The 16647-nt window shown below is 31.6% G+C and overlaps 1 protein-coding gene across 1 annotated transcript; it reads right to left on the bottom strand.

Annotated features, from left to right (window-relative positions):
• Positions 1 to 8794: 8794 nt before the first annotated feature.
• Positions 8795 to 9532, bottom strand: LOC149557680 (chaperone protein dnaJ 20, chloroplastic-like). Its single transcript, XM_089832261.1, has one exon. The coding sequence runs from the start codon at positions 9427 to 9429 to the stop codon at positions 8884 to 8886; it is 546 nt and encodes a 181-aa protein (XP_089688387.1). The 5' UTR covers positions 9430 to 9532; the 3' UTR covers positions 8795 to 8883.
• Between the last annotated feature and the right edge of the window lie 7115 nt (positions 9533 to 16647).

The following is a 16647-nucleotide window of genomic DNA, read 5'->3' as shown; positions in this document are numbered from 1 at the left end:
ATAGAGAAAAGATGTCTAAGACACATAAAAGATTAGTATGAACATTAATTACTCAAATACATGGAAAAATGAAAAAAAGAGAATATGGATTCTAATATCATGAATGCAAGTTGCATGAGAAATATCACTAACATTTCCTAAATAAAACACACATATCTCATAGTTTAAACTTAAACCATTTATGCAAGAACATGAGGAAGAAGATTTAGAAGGTGAAAAATAATTTCTTAGTAGATAAATTCGGATAGGACTTGAACTCTTAACAAAAAAATAAATATCAATTCTAGGGGACAACAAAAAGGGAATTCACAAGCTGTGAACTCCAAAAACTAACTATTAGAGTGAAAAAAGGAAAAACAAAGTAAATTAGAAACCTAGAACTAGCAAAAAAACATTAACCAACACACTAATCCAACACATATCACAAAAACCAGAGAACCACCCAAAAAACCAACACTATTGACACAACTGTTTACATGTTAAGTTCCTTGAGCTTTTCGATGAACAAATAAAATTTCATAGGCTCTAAAGAAGCCATGTCATGCAAGGCTACCTCCTCCTTGGAAATCAACTAGAGGTTGTCTTCCCATTGCATCATTTTCATCTTTCATTCTTTAAGTTCATCGTGGATGGAGCTAATGGATGTGTTGGTATTCTCTTGTATTTCTCTATTGTAAGAAGCTAGATCCAAAAATTGATTACTCAGCTAGGATTGACTCTCCTTCATATTAGCTAGCGATTTGAGAATATCAAACATTTCTTGATCCTTTGAGGGCGTAAGATTCTTGAGCTCCACAATCTAATCCTCAATGATCTCCTAGTTGTATCATTTTTTACCAAAATTGTCTGAAACCTTCAATAGATAGTCATCACATTTACATTAAGCCCAGTCCCCAACTTTCCTTTGTGCCTCTGCAATGGCTTCAAGTTTCTTGATCTTTTGCCTAGCAATTTGTAACTATTGGATGAGCCACTTAGTTATAACACTCTATCTATTAAAACATACCCATAGCTTGTCCACCTTCCTAGCAATAGCATCCAAATCATGACCACTTAGGGATAAAGGAAGTTTACTAGGAGAGGAGGATGTAGGAATCATATAGTCTCCCAAGTAGATAAGATAGGTTTTGGGAGAGGGCAAAAAACTAGAGAGACTGCTAGATAGAACAATGTTAATTTACAAAATTTATTAGTCTATTCTCAAGATTCATTAGATATTATCTTGTTATTTCTCTCAAAAAAGATATTATACATAGACCATATAGAAAGAGAAATATAAAAGGTAAAACTTTATTTAGGAAAGAAGATATTTGAATTATAAGGAAGAATGTATTTGAGATATTATTATTTTCATTAAAATTAGAAAACATTTTTGAAAATAAAGTCTAACTTTAATTTTTCTAAAGAACGACTGAGCAAGTCAAGATAACAATATTTTTGGCTGAAGAAAAATGTACGATTCCAACTCATAATCGACCTAGAGTACACCTTGCTCACCAATTTTATGCATAAATTGCATGTGACCATAAACTCACAACATACTGGTTCGGACGGCTTAAACATTACACACTAAATCTTGATTCTTAGGCTAAAAGTGCTAAATAGTCAAAGTTGACTTATTTTTACAAGCTTAATTTCTTCCTTAATATATTATGTTTAACTTTTTACTGGAAAAGTCAAACTTTCCAGAGAAGCTAAGAAAAGCCGGCCATGGCTATGCAGCCACGAAAACAGAAAGCAAGCATACCAAGGAGGAGACCATCGTGGATGGACTCAAACCGGGTATCCCCTGCCAGGTAGCTGCCATTGAAAAATAAATATCAAACATTCATGAGAAGTCTTATCTTTATCCAAACGACAAGATCTACATTTATTAACGTTTTTATTGTACTATAGTAGGTTTAAAGACAGTATTATCTTTTTATGTCCCTTATCTATCGAATATTCTCTGAGAGAAGGTTTGTGATTGATCAAAGGGGAAAAAAAGGTTGGTATACTTCAGTGTAATGAGAGAATGGATAGGATTGGAAATTCAATCAACGGAGTGGGAACCACAGATTTGTGGGTTTCCCAGAATGTCAGAGCTTCACATCTACGCGGAGTGGGAATTATTCTAGAAGAAGAAGAAAAATGGACATGGAAGGTAGAAAAATGGGGCCTTGTAGATATTTTCATAACGTGATCTTAGTGTCTAATTGTATGTACACTGCCAAAAGGATAACGACTGTGATATAAAATCTTGTTTCTAGAAATAGCTGGGTCGTGAGCTACTTATCAAGATAACATATTTCAAATTGTGATTATAAATCTTCCATAATTTATGGTAAGATATTTCTTATTGTGCAAGTAAAGTGCTTTATATAATAATAATATCAATCAATTTGTGGATTTTATATCATATAATATACAGTTACATAATAGGTATTGTAGAAATATCCACATCTTCAAGATTCCAATCGATGTTAGAAAGGAAAACATATAAAGTACAAAGAAAGTTAAGTCATGATAATTAGACTTATCCTAACCATCAACATAATCTTGACTATCTAAGAAAGCTGCTTGGCCTATAAGAGCACTGTTTTAACTAGTCTATACAACCTCAAATCGTTTAGTATCATTCTTGGTAGGAAGAATTGGCAGGTGTAAGAAAATATATTATTAATTGACTTAGACTAGAGGCAAAATAAATGCTTGAGACTAATCAAAATGTCCACAAAGGACAACAATGTTTATAACTTTCAAATAAATCAATAAAAAACTATTCCAAGACTCTCATAGTGATTACAACAAGAAAAGTTAAATGAAACAACTCCTTAAGAATGGATATTCAATTAGTCTTGAATGTGCACTTCTGAGATCTAACAAAAGATACTAGTATAATTTTTTATTAATACTTCTCAACTTATATAAATGGGGATAGAACTGAATACATCTTTTCTTAAGGTTATTTAGAGAAGTACTAGGATCTACCATTACCAATCATTTCAATAGGAACTAAAAATCTTCATCCAAACATTTTGTAGCATTGTGTTATGTTATGATGTAAAATTAAGAATTTGAGTTTAAAAAGTAAAGGGAGTGACATCATTTATTAAGTGCTTTCAAGGGAAACATAATGTATGAAGTTCACTATACGATGGAAAATTTATAAAGAGATAAATAAAGCATTTTCAAATGGAATAATACTTTATAATATTATGTTTAGTACATGCTTCGAATAAGTGAGTAGGATAAATGAACCCAATTTTATACAAGACTGGCACTAGAGACATTCACACAGTCTACAAAAAAAATCTTGGAAAAAAGAAACATAAAAGTGTATGCTTTTATTTTCTACCTTTCTTAAATTTAGTGTTTGTGCAAAGCTAAGTGTTTACATTTGTAAAGGGTAAAGAAATAAAATAAATGTGCAACACTATTATATACTTTGAAAAAATGTGCATCACATTCATACTTGATAATAACTAGAAAGATTTCATCACTCAAAATGAATGTCTTACCATGGAATCAATGTAACTTTAGATAGCCTTATAGCTTTCTATCATTAGATCTCAACCCATGATGAAAAAAGTACTAGACAACCAATTATTATTATTATTAATAAAGAAGAAGAAGATATTGTTATTGTTAAATTCTTATTGTTATTGTTATTGGTATTGGTATTGGTATTGTTATTGTTATTGTTATTGTCATTGTTACTATTATCGTTATCATTATTGTTATTGTTATTGTTATTGTTATTGTTATTGTTATTAAGAAAGTGTTTGGTAATCATTTTAACATGATCAGTGATGCTAGCATGACATGATATTTGGCTTCATGTGAAGCACTTTATACTTTGAGCTATCAATCTAATCAATTAGGCTTGAAAGGGGGAGCTCATCTCATTTATCAAAATTAAGGCCTAAACCTACAAGCATATTGGACTAATGAAGAAATACACCCACAATCAAAGAGTCCCAATGGGGGTTTAATCTTAGGAAGGGACAACACCACCATCACTTAACAAGCACACTAAGTGATGAGCCACATAATATAAATCGAATAAAAAATACTGGAGCATTTGAAAATAATTTAAAATATGTAATTTATCATGTATGGTTTTAAAAAAAATATTGTAAGCTAATTGGATATCTAAACTAGCAATATAGATCTATGATATAGACATTGAGAGGAAAGTGAATCTAAAATTTAGAGTAGTCTATATTGGTAGGGGTGCTAGGGACCTTAAATTGAAGGTTTCCAAAACTATAGAAAATGCTAAAAAAAATTGTAAATAACTTTTGTCCTATTTCCTAAATTTAGCTAAAATGGTGGGTATGGGAGTTGGAATTTTTTTCCAAGTTTTTGTATGTTCAATGTCTTCTACAATCTATTAGTCACATTCTAACATAAAAACTAAGGGAAATGATTGGCCTAATTAAAACCTTGTGTCAGTGTTTCCACGTTTTAATATGATGAGTGATAGAGTGTATACTCTAACAAGGAAAGCGACCAAACAAATAATAAAAGACTAAATTGACAAGATACTACCTCTATTATGAAACTCATTTAATGGGATCTTACATCAAGATGGATGTGATACAATAAATTCTAGAAACATGATAGTGTGTACATCTAACACAAAGAAAAAGATGTAATTGATCAATATTTTTATAGTAGACTTTTATGTTTGAATTTTATCTCATTGGATTATTGGCTCCATTAATGTAAATATTTGATCGATTTGGTTCTTGAGATAAAATAAAATCTTATTCATAGTTTCTACACTTTGAAACAAAAAATGGAGTTGTGTTTATGTGACTTACACCTTTTAGAAAAAATTCTTTAGGGAAAGCCAATAAGTTCCCATTATTTCTAATGTCAACAATTACTCTTTTAAATTTTAACATGACTTAACAAATAGGTTAATCCAACACTCTAGTCCGAGTGGAAAAACAATTCATGTAAAGGATTGTGAATAGGGTAATGAATGAAGTTCACTAAATCTATCTTAAAACTAGGCACAATCAAGCACTTATTAGGAATATCTACCAATATGAGTGCAAACAAAACATTTGTAGAGTTTTTGAAGTAAAGGAAGTACAAAAATATAAGATTTTTCTTATCTTATTTGCACTAGTTTATTGCATACCTTTAAATTCATAATAGCAATATCTCACAAGATATTAGGTATGTATCTAGGTCTATTTGACTATAGTTTGAAGATTAAATTCAATCACGCTCACATATATTCTAAATAAAAGGTTCTATTAAAAAATTATGGAGAGATTTCTTCTAGCATGATACACTTGAGTATTACATCTCAACCAAATTAGGTTATTATATTTGTTTCTTATAATTTCTTTGTTCATAGGTAACCTATGTCACCCACATCCTTAGTCATTGCACTTTATGTCCCTTGTGCAATCATTATTTGTAACCTATAACTCAATACATTTCTACACCATTAATATAATCTTAAAAGACATGAATCCCACCCACATATCCCATAAAACTTTTCATCTTCTCTAAAGACCCTAATCCTATCTACCTATTCTAAATGACCTTACAACCCAAGCAAAAAATACTTGAATATAGCTCACTATAATGGGTGTTTCCAATATCACTAAAAGACCCCCAGTCCACTCAACTTGTCTTGTATTAGAGCATCTAACTATAATAGAAAATACTATCTAGAATATATACATCTAATTTCATGAAATTGATAGAAAGGATGAAAATTTTCCTATGAAGCATTGGATAGAAGATTGTATATAAAATAATAATAATCTAACATAATCGTCCCTCAAAAATAATATTTTAGGTCAGTTCACAAAGATTGAGTTAGGTTGCAAGTAAGACTGAATGAGAACCTAAAAATAAAAAGCAATTCTCATATATTTGGAGAATGGAGAAAATGTGTTTAGAAAATCTTCACCTAGAGAGAGGGGGGGAGGGGGACCTCCACAAAGGAAGAGTCTAGAAATTCAATAAGTATCTTGAAGTTGATGTTGTATTATGGCTAAAATTGATCCAAAAGAGCAAGTTCCATAAAATAGTTTGAAATATTAACTTTCATAAATGATCATTTAAAAGAGATACAACTAAATTTGAATCAAATCCAAGATTTAAATTCATTAACCATAGGCTCTCAATGTAGGAGGTGAACTAAAATTATGAAAAATATCTATAGCCCTTAGTAGTAAGTGGCAAAGAGAAACTAGCTAGAGAATCTAAAAGAGTAAGATGTGCATTCTATACAAAATTTCTAGAAGAAGTTGATGAATAAACTTTGAACTTTGAGATAGAAATATGTTATGAGAATGTCCTGTTAAGACCAAAATAAATGGGATATATATCATGGTTGAAATCAAATTCCATTTAAGTTATTCTAATGACCCTTTGTGCAAAATCAAGAAAAGATATAAGTGAATCAACTAAACATCATGAATAAGAGACATGTGAATATCTACCCTCATTAGACTTGAAGGAGAAGAAAGATTTGAAAAATAATCACCAAGAGCAAGTGAGATAAAATGTAGTCATAAGATAAAATCAATCTCTTCAATAGAAATCACCTATTAATGAATTAATGATAAGTTTTAAGGTGGATGCAAACTCTAATGTGTTCATTGGACCATTGCTTCTAATTGATATATGGAAAGTAGGATTATGTTGAAATAATCTTTCCTAGTTGTTTCTTCCAATGTCCAAAGATAATTTAATTAAAATACTCTATCAATATTTTGAAGATGTCAAATTGATAGAGCGACATATAATCATTTAAGTATGGAAGCATATGATTGAGGGCCCTAAAGTGAGCAACCCTTTGATTTTTCTCAAGTTAATGAAGGTTCCATAGTAAGAATATGAAAGTGTTGTAAAAATAATAATTACACCCTTAAAATAAATATTCTAAGATTGAGTGCATGAATTAAAGATAAACCCCTTGGATTTAGTGACATCGGTTATTTTAATACAAGAAAAAAATAATGCATAATTCAACATTTTACACTATATCAGTATAATTTTAAAAAAACCTTCAGAAATGTTTCAAACCAAGATAGGATAGCTTTCGATGATACACAAAAGTTTTTTGAAAAAGGAAACAATAAGGTACACAAGGAGACATAAGTGGGAAGATGAGAAGGGGGGATTTTCAAAACTTATGATTGTAGAGCACGAGTATTTTAAGGATGATGATGATATAGGTGGTTTCAAGGGGTTTTATTACTTAGTGACGGATTGTGTTGGTCTGGCCATGCCTCTATATAAGTTTCTGTTTTCTTTGTTTTAGGAGATTGGAGTTTCTTTTGCCCTCATGGTTGCTTCGGTTTTATCTATTGCAAATCTTAAAGGGGACCAAGCTTGGTTACATTTGTAATTGTCATTTGGTGGTGGTGATTTTGAGGTGGGCTCATTTAGAAGCCAACATCCTTATGAAATGTAGATCTAGACATTTTCTTTGTTATCTCTTTACCTCTTGTGTCACTTGAGAGGGCATTATATTTAGCTTTCTCCCTAAGTACCACTTCCAAGGGAATTAGTGTAAATGAGGTAGTTTTGGTGGACCTACCCATACTACACTATAGATCATTTAGAGACTTTTGAAGATTTCTATCTTATCTCATAGAAACTTTATTAATCTTCAAAAATTGTTCCAAGTGTTTCTAGACATGTCATATCTTTGGAGAGGGCAAGACTTTTAGTCATATCATCTCACCTATCTATCATTGTCATTATATATAACACCTTGTTTTGTATAGTTTTCATAGTATTTTTCTATCTTTTGACTAAGTCTCTTTACAAAAGATTTTATTGATTTTGGATGGATTTTGTGTCCTTTTGAATCTCTTAAAAGCTTTTTTTTAAATAGATGAAACTAGCTTATGAAAAATTTGAAATTCTAAATTTGATATGTGCCTTTTTTTGCATGGGAGGTACCCTATGACTTACTCCAATCTCCAACAACTCATATCTTGGGTATCTGTGTAAGGTAAGGCGAGACTAAGCACTCTATTAATAAGACCCATGATCGCAAACCATTTCACCTTTTCGATCTCAAAACATGTTTAAATCTGAGACTATAAAGAACTACCTACAACCTCAAATCAACTTTGCTATTCATCATGACTCAAATTTAGTAACCGCACCACACGATAAATAGAATCTCATCCATTCGTTTAACTTGAAATTTGACATGTTTAAATCTGAGACTATAAAGAACTACCTACAACCTCAAATCAACTTTACTATTCATCATGACTCAAATTTAGTAACCGCACCACACGATAAATAGAATCTCATCCATTTGTTTAACTTGAAATTTAACATTTGAATTGAAAAAGTTGAATTCTTAAATTCCAATTCACATATTCACATTTAACCAAAACTCTAAGCCGTGGAACATGACCTGCCAATTACGAAAGAACATATATAAACTCGAGGTGACCATAAAGTGACGCCAAAAAAGTCAATCTTGCAGAGTTTGCGAATTCCGATGAATCTCCTCGACAGTCTATCTTGCAGAGTTTGCGAATTCCAATGAATCTCCTCGACAGAAGTACCACTTGCCACGCAGATGCCGTTGGAAACCATTTGTGAAAACTCGTAATCTTTTTTCATAAGATTTGCAACTTCCTTCCGAGCAGGCGAAGTCCTGCAACTAACCATTTCAATGGATTCTAAAAGACTGGAAATAAGACTCGATCAAATATTATCATTACCATATTCTGAAATGAGCCGCCTACTGTTATTTATTAGACAATTAACCTTTTCAGGGCTTAATGGCGAAGCGTATGGAAAAATAGTAGGATGACAAGTCACAGATACATTATATTCATTTCTTTATACATTCATATTTACAAGAACAATGGAGAAATGGCGAGATGAGTAAATCTATCATGAAGAATCACCCACAGCCGCCTTTTGATTTCGTGCTCTCACTCTGCTGCCCCACGACGATGAATTATAACCAGATCTCCTCCTAATTAATTCCATCAGTTGAGCTTCCCACACTTCACTACTCCCCAATCCGCCTTCATAATCGTTTACTGTGAACATGTTCTGCAGCCTCCAGTCATAATCCTGGCGGAGCAGGGGATCTGACAGAGTCTCATATGCCTCCTGAGCTTTAACAAACAATCTGCTACACTCTTCCTTTTCTTCAGCAGGGCAGACATCTGGATGATATTTGAGAGCCATTTTACGGTATGCGTTCTTTATATCACGCGCACTAACATCCGGAGAGACAGACAGAACATCATACAATGAAGATGATGAAGAAAAAGAAGCATTTTGAGAGTGAAAAGCCCTTATACTTGTTCTCCTCTCAAGCGCAGACTGGTTAGATCTTATTCCGATTGTTACCCTTGAAATTCCAGATGGAGCAGTGTTGGGCAGAAAGTGTAAACTGTTCAGACGCCCAACTGATGCAGTGGAATCCATTGAAGTAGTTGAGATTGATTACTAGAAATAATTTAGAATGAAAAGTGAGCGAGAGATTTTAACTCTTATGAGAAAACGGATTGGATTGAATCTACCTGAACTTGGTAAGGATCATATATAAATACGCAGCGTGACCCACAGATTTGTGCGTTTCCCAGAATGGTGGGGAATGGATAAGGAGTTTCACATCTACGTGGAGCGAGTGGGATTCCTTCGAGAAGAAGATGACGGTGGAAATAGCTGTCGAATAGCGTGGAGTGTCGCTGTACGGGGGATGCTTTTTCTAAAATGTAGAAAAATGGGTTCGTCTAGATATGTTCATGACGTGTTGTCGAGTTACTCATCTTCCGATCTAATCCCATATTTTAAGAGCAAATCTTGTTTATTGAAAGATATGGACAGAAAGCCATTAAAGATAATATAGTTGAAATCGTCTATCTAAGTCCTAATTATGGTAAAATATTACTTATTTCGCAGGAGTGTTTAATAATGTCTAATATTACGTCACGGTAGTAAGGGTTAGATATTGAAGATAAGTACATCCATATTATAAATAATATTAAAAATATGTATAAGAAAAAAAATATTAATTTGTAAAGATATTAAGAAAGAAGAACTATTAATGAAGTGGGAAGATAAGAAGGTGAATCAAGCTTATTGGGCTTACTCTAGTCATCAGGAAGGTCTCGGAAATCTAAAAATGCTCTTAGTAGGAGAACTGATTTCATTAGCCTACTCAACATCTAAAGGTCTAGCATAATTTTTTGTAAGATGAATAGCTAGCTAGCTAGTCTAGTTTAATGAAGAAATAAATGTTGAAGAACAACCTAGTCCCCACAAAAGTCATAAAATTGATTGACGATTATCAAATGACTCAAACTAAAAGTAATTGAAACACCTCATAGAAGTTATAGCAAAATAAATTATAAAAAACTTCAGCCCAAGAGTAAAAATCTAAATAACATTTAAAACACACTTCCAATATCTACGAAAATACTATAGGCATTAATCATTTTTAACACATGTACAGATGTAGAGATTTCAAATTCTATCTTTTTATTGTAGTGTTGTCTTTGGGAAAATAATATGATACTATTTCCAATCCAGTTCTATTAGCAAATATCCCAACTTTGTATAACATTTTTCCTATAATAAAATTTAATATAATTTGATTTTTCTTTGAAATCATAATCAATAAGTTTATGTTTTAACTTATGCTTAGGCCATATAATATATATTTTTATAGTGCATTAAATAGATCTAAAAAATACCTAAATATCTCTAAAATTTTGAAAAGTATGAAGCTTTGTAATTTTAGCAAAAAGATTATATCCTTTAGGAGATTACCGAATAGCAAGAGGAATATATTCTATAAGGAATATATCCTTATAGATTAACTCATGGTTTTGAATAAAAATGACACAAAAGTCATTATTCAAATTCAATATAAAGGAAACATAAACGCTAGACATCTTTGTCAATATTTTTCCCTAAATAAAATAACCTAACAAAAGTATATTAAAACAATTTCAACATTTTGATTAAAGGGTATGGATGGTTCCTACTAAGAAGAATAATAGATAACCCCTATAACTTTAGAACAAGCCTACAAAATTTAGGTAAGAACAAATTATTCCTAAACAAACAAGCCAACATTTTTCAACATGGCTCATTGTAGCATGTACCTCCAATAGTAACAATATATAGACCACTGTTATGGCTCCTGGTGAGGATCCATGTGGTGGTTTAGTACATAGTATATACACAATTTGGATGCTAATATAGATGCTCTCATTGGTCCTTTATTTAGGAAGGGTAGTGACATATCTAATAGCGACTCTACCCTTACCTCAACTAGCTTTATCAATGGACCTATGCAAATCTATTGACAAAAATATTTCCACCCTTATCTAACCTTATGGATTCCTTTTTTAATACTATTTGTTTATCTCCTACCTTTCTTAGTGATGGATATCAAGATTTTCTTTGATAAAATGGGTTTCTTTGAATTTATTTTCCATATCAAAATAGTTGGTGTTGACATATCAATCAAGTTTTTTATTAGTGACACACACTTATTCAGATTGTGTATAGCTATTGAGCTTATTGAATAGTTTATAGTATTTTACAAGCATTTTAGTTGTTACTAAGTTCTACAGTAGCTACCGAGTCCTTTCAACAAATTCCAATGTCTATCGAGTTTGCAGTTCATGTGATGCGAAGCCAATGTTAACCAAGCTACTCTATGCTAACCAAGCGATTCAGTGTTTTTTGATTTGCACAATATCTACCAAGTCACCAGTGCAAACCAAGCTTAAGACTACCTAAAAGTGATCATTATGGACCAAGCCTCTATGTCTACTAAGTGCATGATGATGCCAAGCATTAACAGTGGATGTCGAGTATCAGAACCTCACAGAGTCAGTCTTTAGATCTCAGGTGTCTTCATGTGGGCCGACTTTGTAATATTTGTGTTAACTTGTATCATGGCTAACTTTGTAATTATGTAATTTGATTTGGTATATATATGAAATGTATTGTACCATATCAATGTGTTGAAGAATGAAAATGTGAAGGTATATGTGAAAAAGTTCAAGTTATGAATGCAGTAGAAAAAGAGCAAATTGTAAAGGCCATAACAACATAAGGAGCAACAGAGACATATCTATCATAGAAAGGTGATCAGTACACAAAGAAATCTCTATCAACAAATCCAATTGCAAAGCAAAGATCTACTACTACTTCATCCTAACAGGTCAACTAGTCAAAATCCTTTAACAAGGTAGACCTAACAGTCTTTCATAAATATCTTTACCGAGTGCATACTTCATTGTATGTTTGTAAATCCTCTCACGAGGTGGACCTAGTAGTCCTAATTGCTCCTAATAGGGAAGATCATCAGAAATGATCAATGTAAGCCTTAATAGACCAACTTTATGCTACAGTACTAAAGTTTGTGGGTATCATCCCCACCCTAGTTTTACTTTCTATTTGAAAGGTTTCTAGGTCACAAAATCTTTATGTCAATGTGTTATGGATGCTTTCATGTTTTTAGTATCGCATGCATGTAATTAGATCAGATGTGATGAATTAAGTTCTAATTGAATTATTGGATTAAGAATTAAAATGGTTAAAGTTTTCAAAGTTATTGATTCACCCCTCCCCTCTTTGTAACTTAGCATAGTCTTGAATATTTCCTACAGTTGGATCTTTACGCATTTTCTTCCTTTAGTGTATAGCTTGTGATATGGGTTCTTAGTCACTAGATTTTCAAAATTCTTACTATAGCTATACTAATAATGGAGGAAATTATTGGAGGTGAGATTTACACCCTCTATTTCTTCATCATCTATTGCCTAAACCTTTAGCCCTCTTATGGAATTGGTTGATGTTCCCCTATTTAGGTAGGATTCCCTTATCTCCCTAGACATGTTGGGCATGAATATTTATATTATATGACTAGTAAGTACTTAGGGTGTTTTGTACAAGTGGACCATGTTCCTACTAAATTTATCATGTACCCCATTTTCTCTTATTTTAATAGATATTGATATTGTTAGATAACTAAGAGGGGAGGGAGGATAGGAGGGGGTTAATAAGTTAGCCTCAAATATCCACATGACCTTTGAAACAATTCACTATTCTTGTAACAACTTTAACTTATCAGTAAATCAACTCAGGAAACATAATGTCTCATCAAACTATAAACTAGTAAACTAGCTTAAGTTCCAACCAAGTATTGGGTTCATTAATTAAATTATAACCATATGAAAATTTTAACATGTAAAATAAAATAACATGGAAAACATCCATTAATGCATTAGCACAAGGATTTTTAATGTGGAAACTCAATTAGGGTAAAAACCACCAGGAACTAGCCACCCAAAATTATTTCACTCTTCTGAAGTGAGCTCAATTAACAACCAACCCAGTTAAAGGTTATAAGCTTATTGCTAGGTGTGATCCTATTAGGGGAATTAAACCAAAGATCATCTATACCTTATCACCCTTCAGTGAGTGATATCCCTAAAGGAATTATAAACATTCAATGGAATGCCACCTTACAATAAGGATTCAAAAATAAAAGGATTGTTGAGTCCAATCAGTTAAGACATTTTACTGTATAGTATTAGAGAGTAAAAATGAAATGATTTGATACATATGCAAGTCAAATTTCTTTGTTTAGATCTCAATTCTACTCAATACTTCTTCTCATTGATTGGCCATCACATCAACAGTTCAATCCTCCTCAAATTTGAACTCTATTATGCTTGGTAGAATATCCTTCAACACTTTTCATCAACTAGGGTATTAATTAGACTAGCAACATTTACCTTCTTTTCTCTTTCTTATATAGGTAGATATTTTCTTCTTATAAGATCCTGCATTGATTTTTTTCTTAACCACAATCAGTGATTAATATTTTCTAGCTTAGATACATTGAATCTAGACACTTGAGAGAATATTTTAACCTTGAACTTTGTACTTCAACTTAGATCACCCAACACACTTCAAATATTCATCATCTGATCTTTTGTAATTATTCCAACCATTGATCTTTCTAACAAACTTCATCCTTATCTTAGAATCTTCTAGAGTCATCCAAATCTTTTCTTGATGTTGTACTTTAATTGATCTTACACAAACCATTCATCTTTTACCAAATCCCATTCTTAATTCATTGACCTTCTCCATACTTAGCCTATGCTATGCTTGGTTAAAAAATTATGTTTTCTTGGTTAACATTATCCTACTCAATTAATACTTCTCTAACTTACTTCACCCTTCATTCTCTTTATTTACTAACCACTATCTCTAGTTCAATGTCAATTAGTAATTCTTTATCTTTTCACTTGCCAACTTAATTCCTTCTTTTAGAGACCAAATTAAATTACTTATACATCATCTCAATGCTTCATCATGTAAAAATATTAAACCAACACTATACTGCCATGCACTGATTCATCAATTTTCCCAAATATGTTCACATAATTAACATCACTTCTTCATCTCATCTTCATAATTTGTCTTTCACTTCTTTATCCAACATCACATTCTTTAGATGATTACAAATTACATAAATAAACAATGTCAAATAATTTGACATCAATGACAATATAACAACTAATCTAACTCTTATACATGTACTTTGTAGCTTACTTCTAACCTTGTACTTCATCAACATCTCTTCTATTCAATAGTCTCTCCTTTTCATTTATCACCCTCAATTGTGTCCAACAATTTTATCATTGTATTAGTTGTTTGCATAATTCTTTCCCTTAGGCATTGCTGAAAACACATAGGAAATATACTATATAATCCCAAACTTCATCAAAAATACATATCTTCAAACACTATAATACTCTCCCTTTAATTATGCTTCTCTATCTTTCTTTAGTTATCCCTTTGACACTCCCTTTGAAAATAATTTTTAACTCACTCTCGCTTTAGAAATCTATTTCATTAGGTATCTTTATCTCCCACAACACTTCTCTCCCTCTGACAACAATGTCAAAGGTAATGTTAAGCTTCTGTTAGAAACTTATCTACCATGTAGTTTTTCCTTTTACCTTACAGGTACTCATTACTTCTTCTTCTTTACATCTTTCACCATCTTCACAACTTTAGGATAGATTAAAGAGTGAAGTCCTCTATGAACTCACAAATAGATATTATGATAAGGCATGGATTGACACAATCATGCATCTTCTCTTAGTGAACATTAGATAGAGGAAGGAATAATAATTTACCTCTTAGATATGAAAAGGTATCCTTAGGGAATGAATTTTTAAATATATCGATAATCTATTCCTTTAACATCACATACATACAATCTTACTTGTTTTTCCTTAAGTTGTTGTCTCAAATAGTGATGCTTGATAGATAATATACTTTGTCTTTGCATGCATCACTAGATTATTTGAAATGTTTGTAGCACTTGTGTTTTCACAATAAGTTATTATAGGATTATTCACTTCCTCTTTCATATCTACCAATAATTTTTTAATCTACATGTGATTAGAGAAATTAATAGCAATAACTACATATTCTATCTCTACAATGGACATTGATATACAAATTTTTTTCTTGTTTATCCATGTAACAAGACTTTCTCCTAAAAAGAAATCTCCACCACTAGTACTCTGTGTCATCAATATTTCTAGCCCAATCAACATTAGTATAAACTCTTAGCTCAAAAATTCAATCTTTCTTTTACCATAAACCATAAAAATTATATTCCTTTTAGATATCTAAATATTTTCTTCACAACAATCATGTGTTTCTCCTTAGGTTTAAAAGAGAATCTTGCCACAATACCTAAAATATGAGAAATATATGGCTTCCTATGGACAACACATTGTAGCTTTCCAATTATAGATATGTACAAGATCTCATTTACAATATCATCCTCCTTTAAAAGTTTACCCTGGAATTATTGATGTACCAAATGGTCTTGAATATTCCATGCTAAATGTCTTTAAGATCTCTTTGATATACTTGGAAGGTGTTATCTAAATGCCATCTTTCACTAGTTGAACTTGCAATCCATCAAACAATTTAATATCTCTAAACATTTGGTTCTCAAATTATTTCCTCATTTCGTTAGCAAATGTCTTGCACATAAGTTCCTGTACAAATATAATATCATCAAAAAATATTTCAACAATCAAGATTTTATCATTAGATTGACTTTTTAAACATAGATTCTTCTTCTCACTAGTTCTCACAAAACCAATTCTTATCAAATATGAATGTAATTTTTCATACCATACTCAAAGTGCCTAGTTTAATCCATATAGTGCCTTGTGTAGCTTCCTTTGACATGGATCCACAAATCCTTTAGGTTGCTCAATGTAGGTTTCTTCTTGTAGGATTACATTTAGAAATGAAAACATGAAATCCATCTAATAAAATTTGAATCCCGTGAAAGTAACATATGCAAGTAGTATCCTTACTCCTTCTAGTCTAGAAACAAGGAAAAATTCTTCTCCATACCTTCTTATTGTGCATATTCCTTGCAAACTAGTCTAGTTTTGTTCCATGTTACTTCTCCATTTTTATTTAACTTATTTATGAAAATCAACTTACTTTAATTAAATTCTCGTCTTTAGGTCTTGGTACCAATGTCCTTGTATATATTTTTTTTCTATTTTCCAAATCTCTTCATTCATAACATTAATATAATCTTCATGTTAAAGTGTATCATTAACTATTCCA

This window comes from Cupressus sempervirens, chromosome 5 (assembly GCF_028749045.1).
Source record: "Cupressus sempervirens isolate cs-2001-9-10 chromosome 5, ASM2874904v1, whole genome shotgun sequence".
NCBI lineage: Eukaryota > Viridiplantae > Streptophyta > Pinopsida > Cupressales > Cupressaceae > Cupressus > Cupressus sempervirens.
Note: the sequence above shows the minus strand (reverse complement) of the source record. Positions and strands in the feature narration are given on the sequence as shown.